Source organism: Gadus macrocephalus, chromosome 23 (genome assembly GCF_031168955.1).
Source record: "Gadus macrocephalus chromosome 23, ASM3116895v1".
NCBI classification, from domain to species: domain Eukaryota; kingdom Metazoa; phylum Chordata; class Actinopteri; order Gadiformes; family Gadidae; genus Gadus; species Gadus macrocephalus.
In genome coordinates, this window is record NC_082404.1 from 6059346 (window position 1) to 6079576 (window position 20231).

The 20231-nt window shown below is 45.5% G+C and overlaps 2 protein-coding genes across 6 annotated transcripts in view; one reads left to right on the top strand and one right to left on the bottom strand.

The window, feature by feature from the left end:
• Positions 1–14657, top strand: part of LOC132452867 (B-cell receptor CD22-like) — a 36056-nt gene extending 21399 nt beyond the window's left edge. Inside the window, exons 2-9 of one of the 2 annotated variants that reach the window (XM_060045699.1) lie at positions 777–883; positions 6955–7335; positions 7571–7786; positions 9527–9781; positions 9861–9951; positions 10047–10107; positions 11631–11866; positions 11976–14657. In XM_060045699.1, coding sequence (XP_059901682.1) covers positions 829–883; positions 6955–7335; positions 7571–7786; positions 9527–9781; positions 9861–9951; positions 10047–10107; positions 11631–11866; positions 11976–12036 — 1356 coding nt within the window. In that variant the 5' untranslated portion in view covers positions 777–828 and the 3' untranslated portion in view covers positions 12037–14657. Of the gene's footprint in view, positions 1–776; positions 884–6954; positions 7787–9526; positions 9782–9860; positions 9952–10046; positions 10108–11630; positions 11867–11975 lie in introns of both variants that reach the window. The other variant, XM_060045700.1, reaches the window with a different exon arrangement.
• LOC132452857 (toll-like receptor 13) overlaps positions 1–20231 on the bottom strand; it is a 47176-nt gene that overhangs the window by 15223 nt on the left and 11722 nt on the right. For 3 of the 4 annotated variants that reach the window (XM_060045681.1, XM_060045682.1, XM_060045684.1), the window contains one exon: positions 19319–19583. In XM_060045681.1, coding sequence (XP_059901664.1) covers positions 19319–19583 — 265 coding nt within the window. Of the gene's footprint in view, positions 1–19312; positions 19584–20231 lie in introns of those variants that run through there. The other variant, XM_060045683.1, reaches the window with a different exon arrangement.

Consider the following 20231-nt stretch of genomic DNA (forward strand, 5'->3'; position numbering starts at 1 on the left):
ACATGATTGTTCTTAAGAAACCCTTATTAACCTGTATCTTCCAAGCATAATTGGATTGATGTGGTAAAGTATGGATCGACCTTTTCCTGGTATGTGAGTGTTGTAAGTCATCCAGCCTGCAACTAGAGAAGCTAGCCTATGAGGTGAGAGGAAAGCCAAATAAGTTTAGTAAGATATGGGATAATTCGTGCAATTTCCAGAAAGTAATCAAGAAAAGAACGAGTCATAGAATAAGTGACTGTAGAAAGGAAAATCCGATGGTTCACATTGATGTGAAAAATATGAGCCTTCCTTTTTACATGATAAAATGTCCGAGAATTAAAAGGAGAAATTATTGTTTGAAAAAAGTTAATCAAAACTCATGTGAGTGATGTTCTCTAAAGTTGTCTGGTCGCAAATCCTGGGGATGTGAAACACTATTGTCTGTCTGTCTGTCTGTCTGTCTGTCTGTCTGTCTGTCTGTCTGTCTGTCTGTCTGTCTGTCTGTCTGTCTGTCTGTCTGTCTGTCTGTCTGTCTAAAAAAAAAAAGCAGAAGATAAAACAAGCTTCCAGGATTTTGTTCATTATTCTGATAATCGTGTGAGGTGTAAACAGGAAGGAAGTCCTTAAAAAAATTAGGGTTTCATTTCAGCTAACTTTAAGATGACCTGGAACTGCAGACTCGTTTTCAGAACAGCTTTCTCTTCTAAAGTAAGATGTTGTACTTTCTTAACTGTTATGCTTAAAAAAATGTAATTCAAAGAGCTTTCCTTGATTTCCTCTGTTTTTACCTGCAGGTGTGTTTAAATATCTCCCAGAACAACAAAGTGAGAAAGGAGAGGACTCACTATGAATTTAAGATCAGCAGCAAGAGGATTTCTAGCTGTCCTTCTGTCAGTACCAGGTTGGTTAATTTACATTGTTAACGTTTAGTTGAACGTTGAAGATAGAATAATGGTACAGTAAAAGTATATTTCAGTTATGGTTCATTAGTCATTGGAAATTACCACTTCACTGTTGTATACCGCCTCTTGAATGTACTATGTTGGTTTTTAGATCACAATACTCGTATTTCATATTTGAATGAATATATTTGGATTTGAGATTTGTTGGCCATTTCCGTGTGGCTTGTCAAACACATCAGAGGCTTAATTTAGTTACTTTTACATTTTTTGAAAAAAAATAATGTCAAAAGCTTTTCCCCGATTTATTTTATACATTGTGATGTAGACATTGTATATCAATCTTCTGCTGCAATGTTGGAATAATTTTTCTGTGTAATAAGAGACACGGCATGCTATTCCCTGTCATCTCCTATCACCTGCTTTCCTCTCCCCTCCTTTTCTTCTCTCATATTTTTATCTTCTCTTATTTCCTTGACTGCTCCCTCTATTTGTCTCTTCTCCTCTCCTTACCTTGTTTTTTCACCACTAATCCCGCCTCCTCTCCATGTCTCGAATCCTTTCCTTTTCTCATCTCCTCTCCTCCTCTACTCTAAATTCCTTGTCTCCACATCTAAGTAATAAAAAAGCCTATAATCACTTAAGACAACCTAGAAGCCTACACTACCATAATTCATTAACCTCCATGCTTGCTGCCATTCTGCCCTATGTATTTTAACTTATTATGTTGTCCTTTCTATGTCTATTTTATCACGTTTTTTGTATATTTCATTGTGTGTTTTATTGTGTGTGATGTACAGTGTCCTTGAGTGACTTGAAAGGCGCTTTTCTAAATAAAATGCATTATTATTATTATTATTATTATTAACTGTCAGTGTATGTTGTTCAGTTAGTGAAGTTTTCATTTCGGGGAAGGAGGGTTGAACTTGAGCCTCCGCCGGCTTCTCCACTTGTGTCACATGATGTTCTGGAACGTTCCTCTTACATCTCAGTGATCAGCATCTATCTGTAGTTTCCATCTCCACCCACTAGCCTCCATCTGTATTGTTTGGGTTACGTGGTAACCCTGGTTCTCTGAGTGAAGAGACCAACTCTCCACTCCGTTACATATTCCATGTGTACGGGGTATAATCCCCATGTCTGCTAAGGACCGTGGATAGGCTTTAAGACACACCGGCACACCCGGTGTTTCCGGGCGTACTGTGTCCGGGCGGCCTCTGGATTGGAGAGAGGGTGTCTTCACTCAGAGATCCAGAGTTACCAGGTAAACCCAAACATTCTCTATCGTATTGAGACCACTCCGTTACTTATTCCATATGTACGGGGTAACTCGTTAAGACACCCCGCCAGGAGACAGTGACACCTAATGGATGGATGGATGGATGGATGGATGGATGGATAGATAGATAGATAGATAGATAGATAGATAGATAGATAGATAGATAGATAGATAGATAGATAGATAGATAGATAGATAGATAGATAGATAGATAGATAGATAGATAGATAGATAGATAGATAGATTCTTTATGCATCCTGAGGGATGTGAAGCATACCCAACACCATGTGAACCCAAAGAGCTATTTACAAATGTACACTCTTTACATGCCAATCGGGTCGATGCCCCGCAAGGCGCAAAGGCCAAGCCCGAAAGGCAGAAGGCTGCTCCGGCGGGTCTGCCAGACCCAAGACCCAACGCCGGAACACAGGTATAGCCCCGCCAGGCGCAAGGGCCAACTCTATGCAGATAAGCAGTCCAGGTCAGCCCGCAAGACGCAAGGCTGACCAATTTAGGGCTCAGAGTTACCTCTGAGTCCTAGCCACGTCCTGCTCCGTGAGGGTCCTGCTGCCACATTCAGACGGTAAAATCTGGTGAACGGGGAGTGGGAGGACCAAGTGGCTGCCACGCATATGATGGCAAGAGAGGCTCCCCGCCACAAAGCCCAAAAAGTCGACACGCTGCGGGAGTGTGCTTGATTCCTGGAGGAGGCAGGAGCGCCCGAAAGGGTGTAACCTTGCTGGAGGGTGTCCACAACTCAGTGAGAAAGAACCCAAACAACTAGTGTGAAAACATACAAAGAGCTGGTCTGACTTTCTTAGCGGCTTAGTGCGCTGATACACTCTGACAGGGCCCTTACAGGGCAGAGTGCTAGCTGGTCCGCTGCTGAGACAGGAAGGAACTGCGGCTCTATGGTCAGGGACAGTTGGAAATCAGACAGCACCTTGGCAAGAAGGCTTGGTTGGGGAGAAGAACCACCTTCAACCCTTACGGAGAAAAAGTACAGCAGTCCCTGTGGTCGGACACAGCATGGAGCTCGCTTATCCTTCTAGCCGAAGTGATTGCCAAGAGGAAAGACGTTTTAAGAGAGAGCCACTTTCGGTCCACATTGCCGAGGGGCTCAATAGGTGGATACCGTAAAGCCTCAAGGACAAGATCCAAGTCCCAGGGTGGTACCTGAGGACCCCTACTGGGCGCTTTAAGCCTTCGTGCCCCTCTTAGGTATCAGGAGATCATGGAGCAACCATCCTCACTAATGGCAAACTCTCCGATAATGCCTTGATAGCTGCTAGCATGCCTCTCAGATTGATTGCGGATTTACGGGCCTCCAACCGTGACTGCAGGAAGAGCAGGATGTCCTGGGTTGAGGCCAAGAAGGGGTCTGTCTGGTGTGCCTGACACCACCCTGTGAATACTCGCCATGGATAAGTGTAGGCTGCCCTAGTTGATGGCGCTCAGGCCTCCTGCATCGTCCGCACCACCGCCTCTGGTATCCCTAGGGCCAGGAGGCGGCCCCTCTCAGGGGCTAGGCTACCAGCCTAAGCCCTGCTGGGAAGGAGTGGAACAATTTCCCGCCTGCCTGAGACAGGAGGTCCCCCCTGAGAGGAAGCATCCATGGCTGACCCTCTAGTAGGGTACGAATCGTCGAGAACCAAGACATGTGAACGGTGCAACCAGGATTAGCCTCACCTGCTCCATTTGTACCCTGTACAGAAGGGCTTGAAGGAGGGTTAATGGGGGGAAGGCGTAGAGCAGGGTCCGCGGCCAAGGGTGTGCCAGTGCATCCGATCCAGGGGAGGATCGTCTTTCCTCAGGGAGAAGAAACGACTTCCGACCTGCCAAATCGGGAACAGATTCCCTAAACCACCTGGGGGTGGAGTCTCCACTCACCTGGACTCGGTCCCCCTCTGGACAACATGTCCGCCGACACGTTAAGGGGCCCTGGCACATGAACGGCCCTAAATTAACTCAACTGTGGATGAGCCCATAGCCACAGAGGTGTTGCCAGCTTGCAGTGGGTTGGGGAGCCCAAACCCCCCTGCCTATTGATGTACGCAGCTGTCACTGTGCTGTCGGTTCTGACTATGACATGCTGACCCATGAGCGGCGGCAGAAAGTGCTTTAGGGCTAGACAAACCGCCCTCAGCATCCCCCAGCAAGATCCGACCCTCGAAAGCAAATCTCAGGAAATACCAATGCCCTGGTCAGATCGGAATATGAAAATAGGCATCTTTCAGATCTATGGTCGCGAACCAATCCCCTGCCTTGATGGTCTGCCGAACCCGTAGAACCGTCAAGAACCTGCATCTTAGGGGGCGGAGGTACTTGTTGAGCCCCCTGTGGTCTAAGATGGGGCAAAGCCCCCCATCCTTCTTTGGGATGAGGAAATATCGAGAGAAGAACCCAGCTTGGCGGTCAGAGCGCTCAACCTCCCCGATCTTCCCCTTCTCTAAGAGGGTAGACGATTCCATTTGCAGAGTCTGGGCTTGTAGTTGGTTGGCCACCGTGGTAAAGATCGGAGATCTCACTACCCTGGGCCTGCGCCTGAACTGCAGGCGGTACCCCTGTGTCATGGTAGAGACCACCCATGGGTATACCGCCAGAGTGAGCCAAGCCCTCCGACTGGCCCGCAAACCGTCAGGAACGATGCGGGCGTCTGGGGGGCCCCCGTCTGCTAGCAGATGGCCTCCTCCGACCACCTCTTGGGAATTCACCATGCCCCCAGGGCGCTTGGTCTGGCGTCTCCCGGGCCCTAGGCCTGATCTACTGACTGAGACGGCGCCCGAGTTGCAGGCGCTGCGGGGGCCTTGCCCGCTACCCCCGACTGCCGAGGGACTCTGACACCTCCTCTGCACAGCGACGTCTCACCACCCAGAGCTGAGCCAACGAGCACTGATACCTGATACCTGATGCCACTGCCTGCTCCTTGGACACCGAAGCCAGGCACATCTTGGCTGACTGGAACTCTCTTGCCAGAGAGGCATCCACCGGCTGCTTCTGCATGAGACCAGAGAGGTGGCGGGTGTACAGAGTCAGGATGGCCGCAGTATTAACCAGTCAGGCTTACATTGCCGTGAACCTGTGCAGCTTACCCAACAGTCTCTCAATCGCCTTACTGTCTTTGTTCAGTCAAGCGGGACCCACAAACAATGAACCTGGGGAGCGAGAGAGTGGCGCCAGGTCTTGGTCCACAGCTGGAAGCGCCTTTCGGGGAGAACAATGTTCAGGGCCTTGGTTCCCCCCTACCAATAATCTCCCCAAACAGGTGAGCCAGCTCTCGCCCGGAAGGGTTGGCTGAGGGAGGCTGCTTTGGAGGCTGCTTTGGAGAGTGGGGAAACTCCCCACTCTCCAAAGAGAATACTGTCTCCACATCCAAGTCCTCCTCCTCAGAACCATCATACACCCTGTCAGAGAAAAGACTGGGAGGAGGAGAGGGACCCATGCTGAGAGAGACTGGGGCCCTAGGAACACTGAGGGACACCTTGAGCACTCCCCTGGCCCCCTGGAAACTTTCCCTTTCTTTATTGCTGGCCCTTCCAAGATAGGTAACCCTTCCCGTTTTGATGTGAAAAAACGGTAGCTAGCTTCCCTTGTATGCATCGGCATGATGAAACAGTTCATACACGACTGGGGTGTATCCCTGGCCAGCGTTGCATGCTGGTGGCCTAAACATAGCACGCATTCTTCGTGGGGCATGGCATTGGTTACAACCAACCCAGAGATGGCCCTAAGTGCCCTCCATACTACTGGGAGGAGTCAAATTGGCCACACAGCTCTGCTATAGCTCACTCACGTGGTGTAAAAAGCAGCGTTTCACGGAAAACCCACTTTTATTTATTATTTATTCATTTTGGTTTATTTTTTTTAGTTACCCAGTTTACATTTTGAGAAATTGCTGCCGACCCAGTTCCGAGCAAAGTGCTGGACTTTACGGGATTGGTGGCAAGCTGGAACAATGTTCACCTGCCTTCAGCTCGCCAAAGCACAGCCTACTGTCCGGCAGGCCGCCGCACAGTGCGTGGTTTGGTTTCACGTAAAATACAATTTGAAGGCTCTCACAGCTCTACTTTCAGCCAGGGAGTGGACTTAACGAGATATGGCTATGGAAAAGGTGTCGGACAATCACACTCGCCGCCTGCGTAGGCGAGAGCTCCTAATGAGGTCAATAGCAGCGACACACCGATAAGAAGTGGGACACCGGCCTTGGTAGGACATCTGTGACTCCACAGAAATGTTTGTCGCCTCGCCTCTAGTGGACCGAAGACACTGCCAGGCGAGGGACCTGAAGCCAACGCCAGGCGAGGGACCTGAAGCCAACGCCAGGCGAGGGACCTGAAGCCAACGCGTGAGTCGTGGGTTGCACGTACAATACGTTGGTGTCACTAACAAGCCAAAAAGGATCTTTCTTTTCACCTTATCTGGGTTAGGCCACGCGATCCAAGGAGGTTGCCCGCAGGCAGACTCCCAAAGCTTACACAGGTAAGCGGATACCAATGCTGTAACCCACACATGTTCAACTAATTGACAACCCCACACCTTTCACAGTGGAGATCAAACAATCACTGATTGCACGTCTACACAGGTGCTTTATAAGTTTGGTTGTAGGCGTGACCGGGCGTGCCGGTGTGTCTTAAAGCCTATCCACGGTCCTTAGCAGACATGGGGGTTATACCCTGTACATATAGAATATGTAACGGAGCGGAGAGATGGTCTCGATACGATAGAGAACTTCTGATCTAATTATCAGGTGAACCTCTGTGTCTTGTTTATTCTCAAGTGTTTCTTTTTTCACAGCGCTTCAGGTTAATGGTGGATGGAGAGTTACTTACTCATCTAGTAATGTCTGCAGTTTAAGGGGAGAAATAGTTTACCTTAGCTGCACTTATGAATACCCAAACAACGTACAGTACGGCCCTACCACATTCAATACACTGTGGTTTACTAAAGTATCCAACAAGCAGCCAGTTGATCTGGAACACGATGCAGACTATACAGGTCGTGTTGAATCCAGCTGTGGACTGGTCAAATGTACCGGGTCAAGATGCCATGGAACATGTAAGCTGAGAATCAGAGACCTGAGACAGACTGACTCTGCCTTCTACAAGTTTAGGTTCAATACAAATCAACCAGGTGGGGAAAATACTGGTGATCCTGGAGTGAAGTTATCTGTTCAAGGTAAACTTGGATTACCAGTGAGTGCAGTGTGTGTGGGTTTGTTGATATTGTTTGTGTGTGCGTGTGTGTTTGTGTATGTGGGTGTGTGTGTGTGTGTGTGTCTGTGGCTCTCTGGGTTCTAGAATGTTATCTTAATTATTTTCAAAGAATAATTGTGGGTAACTTGTTACAACAAGATCTCGATGACCAATGAGTATTGTGTGTGTGTGTCTATTGTGTATTAATAATACACAAGATCTCCAGGTGAAGGTGTCCTTTCCTCACCCTACGGATCCTACCCATGCAGAACTGGAGTGTCGCAGTAGATGTGGTCTAGCTGATGACCCTCCCTACATCTGGTTCAGGAATGGACAGAATGTAGGAAAGGGAGTGAACTACAGGGCCGACATTCAGTCTGCAGACAGCTTTTCGTGTTCTGTCGATGGACACAATCTCCGATCTCCTTTAGTGTGTAAGCCCATCCACGGTACACTGACATGATACCAGAAGTAATGGACCTTTTAGGGTACAGAACTACATGTTACTATGAACGAGTGCAGCTTTCTTTGCACTGCAGCCTGCAGGTTTCTCGAGAGTCTCTCCTTTAAAATACTTCACACTCGACACACTGCACGTCACGTGTTTACAGTAATACGCCTGCCACATGTGAAGTAGATCAAATGACATGCAGACATACAGAGTCTTCTAATTATTGTTAGAATAATACAGGGCTCTCAAGTCTCACGCATTCGACTTGAGACACACGCAATTCAACCCATGCACACGCTCACACGACACACTTCGTATTTCTCACTCAGAGAAATTACCAGTATAGCGCCCACCAATTTGCGCTGCTATTTAACAGTGGAACAGGTAGGAATCAAATGGGTTCCCCGTACGTAAGGTAACCAGACGTCCTCTTTTGCCCGGACATGCCCTCTTTTTGAGACACTTTTAAAAAAAAGTTTCCGGGCGGAATTTCAAAATCGTCCTAGGTTTTATTACAAAGCCTCATACATGTTCACATTGAATTTGCGTTGCGTTTCTCCGGTCGTAGTTAGGCTACACCCTCCCCTACTCAGTTCTGTTCGCTTTGCATTGGTGGAAGTGCGTAGGGGAGAGGTTAAGTAGAGCCTTCAGATTGGACGGTTTGACTTTAGAGTTGCCGTCATGTTTTGTATTCATTTTCTTACCATTATTGTTTTATTGGGACAAACATTAACTAATTTCTCCTACAGGGGATTGATAAAGTTCTATCTATTGAACAGAAGTAAAAACTTGGTCATACTTTACCACAGCATTGGCCTACGGAATGCGACAGATGTATGTTAAGCTTTGGACTGAATGCCACATAATATAAATGTATGTTTTTGCACGTTTGCAACGTTTAAAATTGAATCAGGGAAAAGTACATGCCTCTACTGGTGTTGCTTAGGCCAATAGCCGTTTGAGGCAGTGTTGTTTCTGAATATAAGTGTTAAGGGCCAATAATGCTTACTATCATACATTAGTCACCATGTCTCTGGACACATTTGTATGCAGTCACATGTTAATAACCCCCCCCCCCCCCCCCCCCCCCCCCCCCCCCGCCGAAAAAATCTCACTCTGAACTCAGTTCTAAACTTGAGTGCCCTGCTAATATAACGGTTGTGTATCAAGCATCCAAGTACACTGACCTAGTGAACTGCTGAACTGCAGAGTCCTGAAGTCCCGCCCGCTGCTGCACAGTTTAGTTCAAAGTGTGTTAATATTGGTCGGCTTAGCTCAGGAGGTAGAGCAGTTGTCTTTTAACCGAAAGGTTGCTAGTTCGATCCCCAGCTCCTCCTAGCTCCTCCTAGCTGAGTGTTGATGTGTACCTGAACAAGACACTTAACCCTAAATGCTCCTGACGAGATGGCTGTCGCCTTGCAAGGTTGACTCTGCCGTCGGTGTGTCAGTGTGTGTATTAACCGATGTAAATCGCTTTGGATAAAAGCGTCTGCGAAATGCCCTAATTGTAATTGTAATATTGAACGTGTCGTGTGTCCAAATAAGTCAACACTGCACTTCCTCAGCTCTCAGCAATACACACGCCAATTATGAAGTAGATCAGATATACGGTCCTACAGATACCCAAAAACTTGAACGGGATTTTTTTTAACGTGTTTTTTGTTATCATTAATCAGGGATATAAATTTACATGCTCTTTTTACATGTCTCTATTTGTCTCCAGATGGGCCTCAACAACCATCTGTGTATTCAAGTCCCTCTGGTGAATTGGAGGTGGGCAGTTCAGTGACTCTGAGCTGCAGCAGTGATGCCAACCCAGCAGCTAACTACACCTGGTTCAGGGAACATGAAGTCTCAGTGAAAGAATCAGGACAGAACTACACCATCACTCATATCACATCTGATCTCGGAGGAAACTATTACTGCCAAGCTCATAATGCAATCGGACTTTATAATTCCACCTTTTTGTTTATCAAAGGTAATTGCACAGTTAAACATTGGCGTATTTATGTTGCATTTTGTTTTTCGGTGTTTGTAATGGACTGACTATTTTCCAGTATCATCATCATCACATACAGCAACGGTAGCTGTAAGAACCATTGGTGTCTTTGTGCTCACCATACTCCTCCTCGTCTTCTTCTGCATGAGGTGAGATATGAGGGAGAGATATATCCCTCTCTCTTTATCGTTTCACATTCCTTCTCTCTCCTGTGTCTTCTTCATCTCTCTGTTCTCTTCTCCAGAAGAAAGAGGGCCTCCAGAAAAGCATGTGGACAGGCAGGAAGGCCAGATACCGTGGATGAGGTGAGACACAGGAAGCCATTTACTACTAACCCATCCTTTACTGAGACACACGGTGGAAATGCCCCGACTCCAAAACACAAGACATCTAGTTGTTTCCTTAATGTCCATCCCTGTTGCTTTAGCCAAGTAGCAGGAGTGACTATAGGAGTAACTGTCGCTATCTTTCAGAAATAATGTGAGGTTAAACCCTCAGCCTGCTTTGGATAATTCAGAACAGGTGAAACTTATATTTACATTTTGCATCTTTAAAAAAATCCCATTTTAATACTAGTTTTCTATAGACCTCGAGCTTGACGATGACTTTTATAAGTGGGAAGAGACTGATTGCTGCAGTCATAATGTATTTTTACATGAAGATTGTATCTTACTTATTGATCCTAATATTCTTACAGGGAGCTAGTGTATCTTACAGGGGGATTTTCATGCAAACTGGATGAACTTTGGAAGTTTTTGGAGTTAAACAACTAATCAAGGAGCCAAAAACGGTTGTGTACAGATAGAGCATAATTTCTAAATGTTGTGATGCATCGGATAGAGACAAATTTTTGTATCCATGCTTGCCAAACAAAACACTACGTAACACTAAGTATTATGATTTATATCAGACATTTGCAATAATATGATCAGTGCAAAACCTTTATAAATCAGGCAAGATATAAAACAAAGCTATAACAAAGCTGAATATTATAAAGATGCAGTTGTTGAACATTATAATCTGCCCCGGAAATTATGGAAAGGGTTGAAGCAGATAAAGATGAAATCAAAAAAATGTCAGTTTAAAAATGTATGGCATTCAGTATCATATTACAAAGGTAGCTCATCACTTTCTTACTGTGGTTTTCCCTTTGTCTCAGAGTTTCCCATTAGCTCTGATATAAACACTCTATCATTGAGAGTTTCTACCAGGACAGAAGAGAGAGCTTTCAGATGGGTAAAACAGCTGATAATGAACTTGCCAGCTTGTTGCGCTCCATGAGCCTAAACAATGCTACTGGCCTGGATGGACTGCTAGGTTTATTCCCACTGGAATAGCCCTGTTAGATCTACAGAAGGCTTTTAATACAAGAGACCAGACCTTATTGTTAAAGGCTAAGTGACCCATAAATAGTGTTTTAAATCCTGTTTGACAAATAGATGATGGTCTGCAAGTTAATAAAGATGGTATCAGATGTCAGAGAGATAATTGTGGGATCCCCCTGGGGTCTATTCTTGGCCCTGTTTTATATTTGATACTTCAATGATATGATTTGATATACTTTCATGCACTAATCTGATCTAATCTAATGATTCCTTTTTTGTTCAAAAGAAGCTAATTAATATGTTGGTCAAAGATAAAACGTCTTTGGGAGCTCAGCGGTTGGAGGAAACCTTGCAGGAAGGACTTGAAGTGAGGCCTACAGCAGCCTGCATGGGGGGACTGCTAGTGCAAGGGCTGCAAGGGTCTCGAGAAATTAACCAGAAATACATGACCTTCAGGACTGTCTCCAGGAAGTGTAAAGTGTTTTCTAAATGTTCTCCATCAGCTACTTCCTGTTCCTGTGTATGAAAACGCCTCAGAACTGGCCAATCGATTGGCTCCTGCAGCACAGAGAGAACCAATAGAAGAGCAGGATGTCTTTGACTGTGCCAGCATCTACACCTCTCTCTCAGAGAATCAGGAAGTGCCTTGCTGTTTGGCTGGCTCTATTGGCCAATCAGAGCAGGCAGATGCAGTCTTTTACTCTGTTGTCAAAAATAAGAGACCCAATGCTGTCCCTGGGTAAGCTTCTCTTGGTATTTCTAAAGAGGAAATAGACACTACATTTTGGGACTTTATCAACCCAATGGATCTTGTTTACAGGGTGACTGAAGTTCTGTCTTCTTTTCAGAGAGAGTGACCAGAAAGAGACGGCAGAAACCTCAGAGTTGTACAGCACTGTCAAAAAATAACTCTGATATTGAACCAGTTGCGGCAGGAAGATTTAAATAGTGGGACTAGGTAGAGTGTCTCATCCATTTAGTTTAACAGGACAATATGCTGGCTGCATATATGGCGCTTAATAACACTTGCCACCAGTGCTAATACATGATCTGATGGCATTTTAGTTTATTTTACTTATTTACTTGATTGTGTATGTTCCACTTGTGATGACTCCAGCGAGACCACATCTTATCCAGGGCCTCTTGCTCTGGTGGATGTAGCTCTGCATCATCGCTACCACCTGCTTGTGACCAGGATGTACTGAGAATTGCATAGAATTACCTAGAATTGCCTCTGTTAACTTTCTACATTTGAAAAAGAAATGTTCAACCACACCCAGTCGGAAATATGTTGGGTGGTTCATAAGTAGGCCTACAATACTGTTTTTTGCTTATGTGTCATTCTAATGGGGATTTTTTATTATCTGAGCCAGCCTGAGGTAGATGGTAGATGTTTAGGTATGAGTTTTCAATAGACAGCCAGTATTTCGATTCCTATAATGTGGGCCTGTAAAGTCCTTTGAGTCTGTAAATGTGATGAGAGCAATACAAATAAATTGATTTCCAGTGTTTACAGGGAGACTATTGATCTCAAAAGTATATTATACAGATAATCAGAACATGCATCCACAAATAAAGTAATTCTCTGAGGAAAGGAGCACATATCCTTCTACTCAGTTTATTCCAAGCACAATATCAACCTCACATTAATTAAACCTCACCATCACTGCTAAATCGTTGAGTCATTTGCTTGATGAATTCTCCATGTAATGACTGCTAGATGAGTGAATGAGATCTCTCAATTAAATATTGGACGGAGCTCACTTGGATTTAGCATCTCTCACTTGGATCTGAAATCCATCGTCGTAAGAGCTTTATTCCTATCATAGAAAACTCTGTTGTTATGGCTCTACTTCTTCTTGGTTTGGCTGGCGGCTCGTGATCGCGGCTTCTCCCGTCCGTATGCTTTCCTTCCTGCCGTCCTCTTATCGCCATTTTCGGGATCACTGCCCTTCACCTCCTCCTTGCCCAGCAGAAATTTTTACGTTGATAAGAAGTCTAAACGACGTTGGTCATAGAGGTCGATGCAACGTCTAGTTGAGGGGCTGATGCCGCCTTCAAAAAGCTCAGTTTCCGGGAGGTTCGGACTTTAAGCTCGAAGGAAAGTACTTTGAACCAGTGGCGGTTGTAGACCAATTTTACTAGGGGGGCCAAGGAAAGGTCAGTGTTTAACCAGAGGGGCACAAAAAAATGGCAAAAAATTATATTTAAAGATTATAATTATGACTTTATTTTACTTTAAAATCATCAAACATTTAAGAGTTTTAATTTTACCAGTCTATATTTTTCTGTCAAACTATCTTAAATTGATGGAGCTTATGCCCTAAATCATCAAAATCATATAAACATTTTTCTGTACAAGCTTGCAAGAGAGGTAGGGCCATAAAAAAATATATAGATACAGTACAGGGTACAAATACAGTCTGTCAATGTGAAAAAAACTCCAGGGTACAACGAAGTGCAAAACAATGTGCCATTTCCTATTACTCTTATCAGTTTCAGTGTGGAGATACTGTGGTCATCCATGTTAAAAAACGTCCCTGTTGTACTGTTCTTTCCTCATTTCACGATAGCTGCTATTAGAAGAAAAAAAACGTAGGGGCATGCAATATATTTTGATGCATAACCATCCCTGCCTACTTAACACGGGCAGATAGCCTGCTACTCTTTACTCATGTTAATATCACCCTCTTTACATCAGCTTTGACCTCGTGTTCTGTGTCGGACTCACCAAATTCTTGCAGAGGGTTGCGGGACAAGGTGTCAGGCACAATGAGCTGCTTCCCTGGAACATGAACAGCTTCAACATTAAACTTCATCAGACGCATTAATAACCACTGACATCTTACAGGCGCTTTGTCAGGGTCGTATGAGTTCATTAGGGGGACGAGTGGCTTATGGTCTGTTTGCAAACAGAACTTTTCCATGCCCTGTAGGTACCTCACAAACCACTCATACCCCAAACAAATCAAGGCATTCTTTTTCGGTCTGAGAATACCGCCGCTCTGTCTCAGTCAGTGATCTTGAACAAAACCGAAGCTGCCGGCGTCTGCACTAACCACTGTTGGCTTGGAGGGGTTGTAATATGCCAGGACCGGTGCAGTCGTTACCATAGTCTTTACCTGTTTGAAAGCTTCTTCCTGTGCTTTTCTCCATAACCACGCAGTCTACTTTTTCAATAAGCTGTTAATGGGGTGCATGATGGAAGAAAGATCTGGGAGAAACCGGCCCAGGTAGTTGATCATCCCAATGCACTGGCGTAGCTCTGTGATGTTGGTTGGACAGGGCATATCTGAGATGGCTCTGACTTTTTCAGTGCTGGTTTTGATGCAATTTTTCCAAAGATGAGTCCAAAATAATTGATCTCTGATTTTCCAAACTGGCACTTTTCTTTATTCAGTTTGAGCCCTGAAGCCCTGACCGTCTGCATTACTGCTCTGAGGTTGTGGTCTTGCTCTTCTCGGTCCTTACCAAAAATCAGGATGTCATCCATTACCACTACGGTGCCAGAATGATCTCTCAACAGGGTGCTCATCTTTTGCTGGAATATTTCCGTGCTGACGTAATGCCAAAGGGAAGCCTCCGGAAACAGAACCGACCCACTGGTGTAATGAAAGTCGTGTGCAGCCATGAAGTGGCGTCTGCCAAAATCCACTTGAGGCATCAACAGTGGAGAAGACATGGGCAACATGAACCTCTCCCTTTTCACAGCCTTGTTAAGCTTAGTTAGGTCCAGACAGATTCTCGGTTTCGTGTTCTTTTTAATCACCGGCACCATCGGCGCACACCAGTCTGTAACCTCTTTAACCTCTTCAATGAAGCCTAAGGACTGCATGCGTTTCAGTTCCTCTTCCACTTGGGGCAGGTTGGGAAAAGGTATACGGCGTGGTGTGGCGATACTGTAAGGCCTAGCATCTGGCTGCAGCTCTATTATCACTGGGTCACAGTCAAAAGTCAAATTTCTCCAAACACATCCTCAAATGTTTCAACTCCATTCACTCTGTGCACTAGCCCAATTTTGGTTGCTGTGTCTCCTCCAAGCAGGTTGTTTATGAATGGGCCAGTCATCACATATACCCAGATGTATTTCTGTCCATTTCTCGCACAATCAGTCCGAAATTTGCCTTTGCAAACATGCTCTCCACCAGGACTTGAAAATGCTGCTTACGTGCACCAGTGTCGATTCAGAAATTAATAGTAACATCATTAATCAGCATATCTGAAAATGCTGATTAATCAACAAAATGAAAATAATACTTATTGGGACCAAAATCCCATCCCCCCAGTCCTTGCAGGTGCATGTTTCAGCTGTAAACTCCATTTCTGTGGGGACCGCCTTCCATTCAGACATACCCCCACTCCGACATTGACGTCTAATTGTCGTAGTGGCGGCACATTGTTTTCAAACGTCCCACCACTCCGACAATTTATTTTTCCATGGTCAGAGTGCCGATACTATACTTTTTTCCAAACGTCCCGCCATTCCGACATGAGCTCATTAATATATATTGCATTAGCCTACTATTATCATTGTACTTTAATTAATTAATATGATTATTTCTTAGTTTCATGCGCTGTAGTGTCCTACACTGACATTCGTCATTGGTGATTGGTGACAGTCCCGATTATGAGTTGCATGTCCCGAGTCCCAACAAAAGCCTGTTGGGATGCTAAAATGTCCTGGTTTCCCACCATCCACTATGAATGCGTCCCCTTTTGTTAAGACCACGATTACATAGCCATCGTGGTGTTATTATAGCCCGATCGTTAACTATAAAGCACATCGAAAGATTAAAGCATCCAGCATGTGATTTCAACAATGTGTAAGGGCATACGCAGCAGGGATAATGACACAATGGACTACTGCACGATTTAATCTGCACAGTGGAAAGCGCTCGTCCACTGGGCGGACGAGTGCTGGGCGGAGATGTTCGCTCATTTCAGAAGCGGGGAGATTACAAGACAAAAATAAATGCATGATTTGCCGTGCGTCTGCCTGGCACTAATGCTCCCGTTGAACTTTATTCCATCATGAACAATACTTGGATTGACGAGGTTGACGTCTCGCGCGCACGCACACACACACACACACACACACACACACACACACACACACACACACACACACACACACACACACACACACACACACACACACACACACACACACACACACACAGAGAGATCCAGCCAAAAACTGTTTGTTTATTTTTATTGATCGCCTTCGAGAATTTGTGTGGAAAGGGGCAGGGGCGTTTCTAGGTTTCTGAAATCTCCGGGACTTAGCCCAGAGTATATACCCATTTCTTTGTATGGTTTATTGCGCATGCAAATCTTTTCAAAGGCAAATAAAATGCGCTCAACAAAGGAGAAACGCGAAAATATAGCCCGCCCTAGACCCATCCCTCTCCACACATATTCTCGAAGGGGATTAATAAAAATAAACCAACAGTTTTTGCCCATTGAAGGTAAATATGTTAAACATTGACTGTTATACAATATTTTGTATGACAGCCAAACCTTTTTAATTACCTATAGGATTCCACTAAAAGGGCCAGTAAATATTCCCTCGCAGGCCGGATCCGGATGTTTCAATTCACATAATTATCCCTCCCTTCTATTTTGTAGTTCACCAAAACACCCTGAAACAACTTGAGTCTCACTAATGCCAACCATCCGCCATTAACAGTGCAAGCAGGCCAATGGCAACCAAGCGAGCACTCCTTCCTCCCTCTCTTTAAAAACCACCCGCTGACACACACACACACACACACACACACACACACGATGGATGGATCTGACCGGGATTTCCGTTGCCGTTGATTTGGGTTTCCTCTAACAGTGAGCAGAAAAAGCTAGCTCTGTGCGCTTCCGGATGTCCGTAGCGCGGGGAGCTCTCGGAGGGATTGAGCTTCTCGGGGTTTGTTTACCGGCGTTGCTATGGTTTCCGGCCTTGTGTGTTCCAACGGTTTATTAAGTAGGCCTATATAATACATCTCTGTCTAATCAATACTTCATTCACTGCCTCTTCCGTGGTCATTACAATATTGTGAATAGACTGCGTCGGGTTCTCCGACGTCTCTCCCTCTTCCACAAAAGGGAAAGACATGCAATGGTGGTTATCTTGGCCGGAATTTGGCAGTAATGGTGGAAAAAGTAACAGACCGGGGAACATAGCACCCTTTTTAAAAAAAAAAGGGTCCTATGTTCCCCAGTCTCATACAAAGAGGGGATCATGGACCCGGGGATCATAGGACCCGGGGAACGTAGGACCCGGGGAAAGTAGGACCCGGGGAAAGTAGGACCCGGGGAACGTAGGACCCGGGGAACGTAGACACGCCCCCCCAATTTCATGACACAATCACAAAGACAAACAGGAACGTTATGAATGCTCCGAGACCGGAAGTGACGTCAAACGTGCAACTCGGAAGGCTGGCGTAAGGAGAGACGCAAAGCAGGTGAAATCATCTGGACGATAGCGAGATTCTAACATTTGCGAATAAAGTGTGCAATGGAAACATTGGAAACACTGGACATTGTTCATATTTTATTACACAACGCATTTTCATTGAGTTACATTGCTAAGTTAGCGACCAAAGAAAAAGGTAGACCATTTCCCAAAATCGAGATCACCTAAAGTAATGGCAACGTCAATGTTGTGGGTGCTACATGGTTTTCTAGGTACTCATGGCTTACTGGTAGCATTACTAGCAATCGACTGTATTGCTGGCCCCGTTTGCTATGAGTGAATAATTGCAAATCTCCAACGTGGGCTGTTCATGGTTTCACTGATGTGAAAAATATTGATAGGGCAACCAAATGACAAGACAAGTGTCAAGATCATGTTGGTGCTGCTATGCTGCTTTCCTTGCTAGGCACCATGCTATAGATCAGGTTGTTTGAAATTATGTTCTTGTTCTTTTACTAGTTTGATACTCAGACCGTTCTGTTTGATATTGTGGAAAGGGTGTCGAAAGGGTGAATGATTCAGAGCATGAAGCATTTTAAATGGCATCACTTTTTGTCTTGAATCCTTTCTTAAAACAATTGTAACTGAAAATAAACATAGCTAAATTAAAACCAGTAACTTCAGTCATTGAGGGCAACAATATGCCCAGATTTTTCTTTTTACTTTTACAAATCAAGAGTAGGCCTGATTTGACTAATAGGCTTTGCATCCTTTCCTTCTGCCCTTGTAGTCCATTTCAAAGACATGCTGCCCACCAGCTTTCAAATAACAATGATGCCACTGGTGGCTTTGTATCAATTTTATTCACATAACTATCCCTCCCTACTATTTTGTAGTTCACCAAAAAACCCTGAAACAACTTGAGTCTCACATTCTTATGCCGCCATACACCAACAGTGCAAGCAGGCCAATGGCAACCAAGTGCGCAGTCCTTCCTCCCTCACTTTAAATACCACCAGCCGCCACTGGACTGCAGTACATACTGCACCACCTCGACCACCCAGGGACGTATGGCAGGATCCTGTTGGTGGACTTCAGCTCGGCGTTCAACACCATCATCCCTGAAATCCTTCATCAGTAGCTCACCCAGTTTGCAGTGCCTGCCACCACCTTTCAGTGGATCATCAGCTTCCTGATTGACAGGCAGCATCATGTCAGTCTGGGGAGCATCTCATCCAATAGCCGGTCATCAGCACTGGCGCCCCACAGGAGTGTGTCCTCTCCCCGCTGCGCTTCTCCGTCTACACTAATGACTACACCTCAAAGAACCCGTCGGTTAAACGTCGGAAATTTGCAGATGACTCCACCGTCATTGGTTTGATCCAGGATGGTGATGAGTCTACAGACAGGAGATGGTACAGCTGGTCCATTGGTGCAGTCAGCACCACCTGGTGTTAAACCACAAGAAGACTGTGGAGATGACAGTGGACTTCTGAGAAGTCCCCCCCCCCCCCTCACCATCCAGAATGACATAGTGTCAATATCGTTATACAACAGGTTAATAATCTCTAAATAATTTGAAAACATCCAAAGTAAATAAATGCCTTTAGTTTTCCATAGTTTGGTGCGACCGATGGATCCAGAATCACAATGCATACAAATACAAAAAAAAACACCAGATGTACAAATAACCAGAATAAGAAGACACAGCCAATAATGAGTTTAAACTAACAAAGCCAGCAAGGGGAACTGTTTCACTCCCCCCCCAAAGCATTTCTAAACTTTTGACTGGTCTTGTCTCTCTCCAGGGGGGCCGTCCTCCACGGTGAGCCGTAGATGCTCTCCCATTGGGTGCTCCCGTGTCTCCAGGGCCTGCCGGAGCTTCTCCCAGAACAGGTTTGGGTGTGCCTCTGCGCGGGACCAGCTCAGGTAGGTTTTTCTCTTCAGGAGCCTCCTCATGCGGTAGTATGGAGACAGCTGCTGCATGGGTATGTCCTCCAGAAACACCAGGATCAGCACGTCCTTCTGCTCGTCAAACAGACGGAAGCTGGGGAATGGAAACAGGGAGAATGGTTGAATGTGAGCGGATTAACCTTCAGGGGAAGGTTGGCCTGGGCTCATGCCCCTATGAAGACCTCATTGTACCCCTGGGCACCCACCCTCACCCAACACTGCATCAACCATACCTAGCATCCACATGGTTGTATTGGTCCATACTTGCTTACCATACTCAAGTATTCCTTCTGATCATCTGGACTTTAATGGAGCTGAGTGCTGTAGCAGGGAGCATGTTTCCACTGTTGAATTGGACTGCTAGTGTAATAGAGTGCCAGATGCCCGATGGGTTTACCTCACTACTGAGGCCTTAAAGGAGCATTTCACCGGTGGAGGCATGAATATGTATTGAAATTGGGTCCTATATGTAGTCGAATAATAAAATAAAATTCTAATTTGGCGCAGTCTTGACCGAGAAAAGGCAGAAAGTGACTTTTTGGCGCTTGTGGATTGAAGACAACAACTCCCACCATGCGCAGCTTCGCTGGCGGCCACTCCCGCTGATCATCTCCGCCTATCGGACACCTCCTTGTTCCATCTACTAATGGAACAAATCAGCGTGGAGCTTGAACCGACGTCACTAGAGTAGTGACGCTTGCACAGAAGCATACGGCCGACATCTTTCTTTATTCTGGGTGGA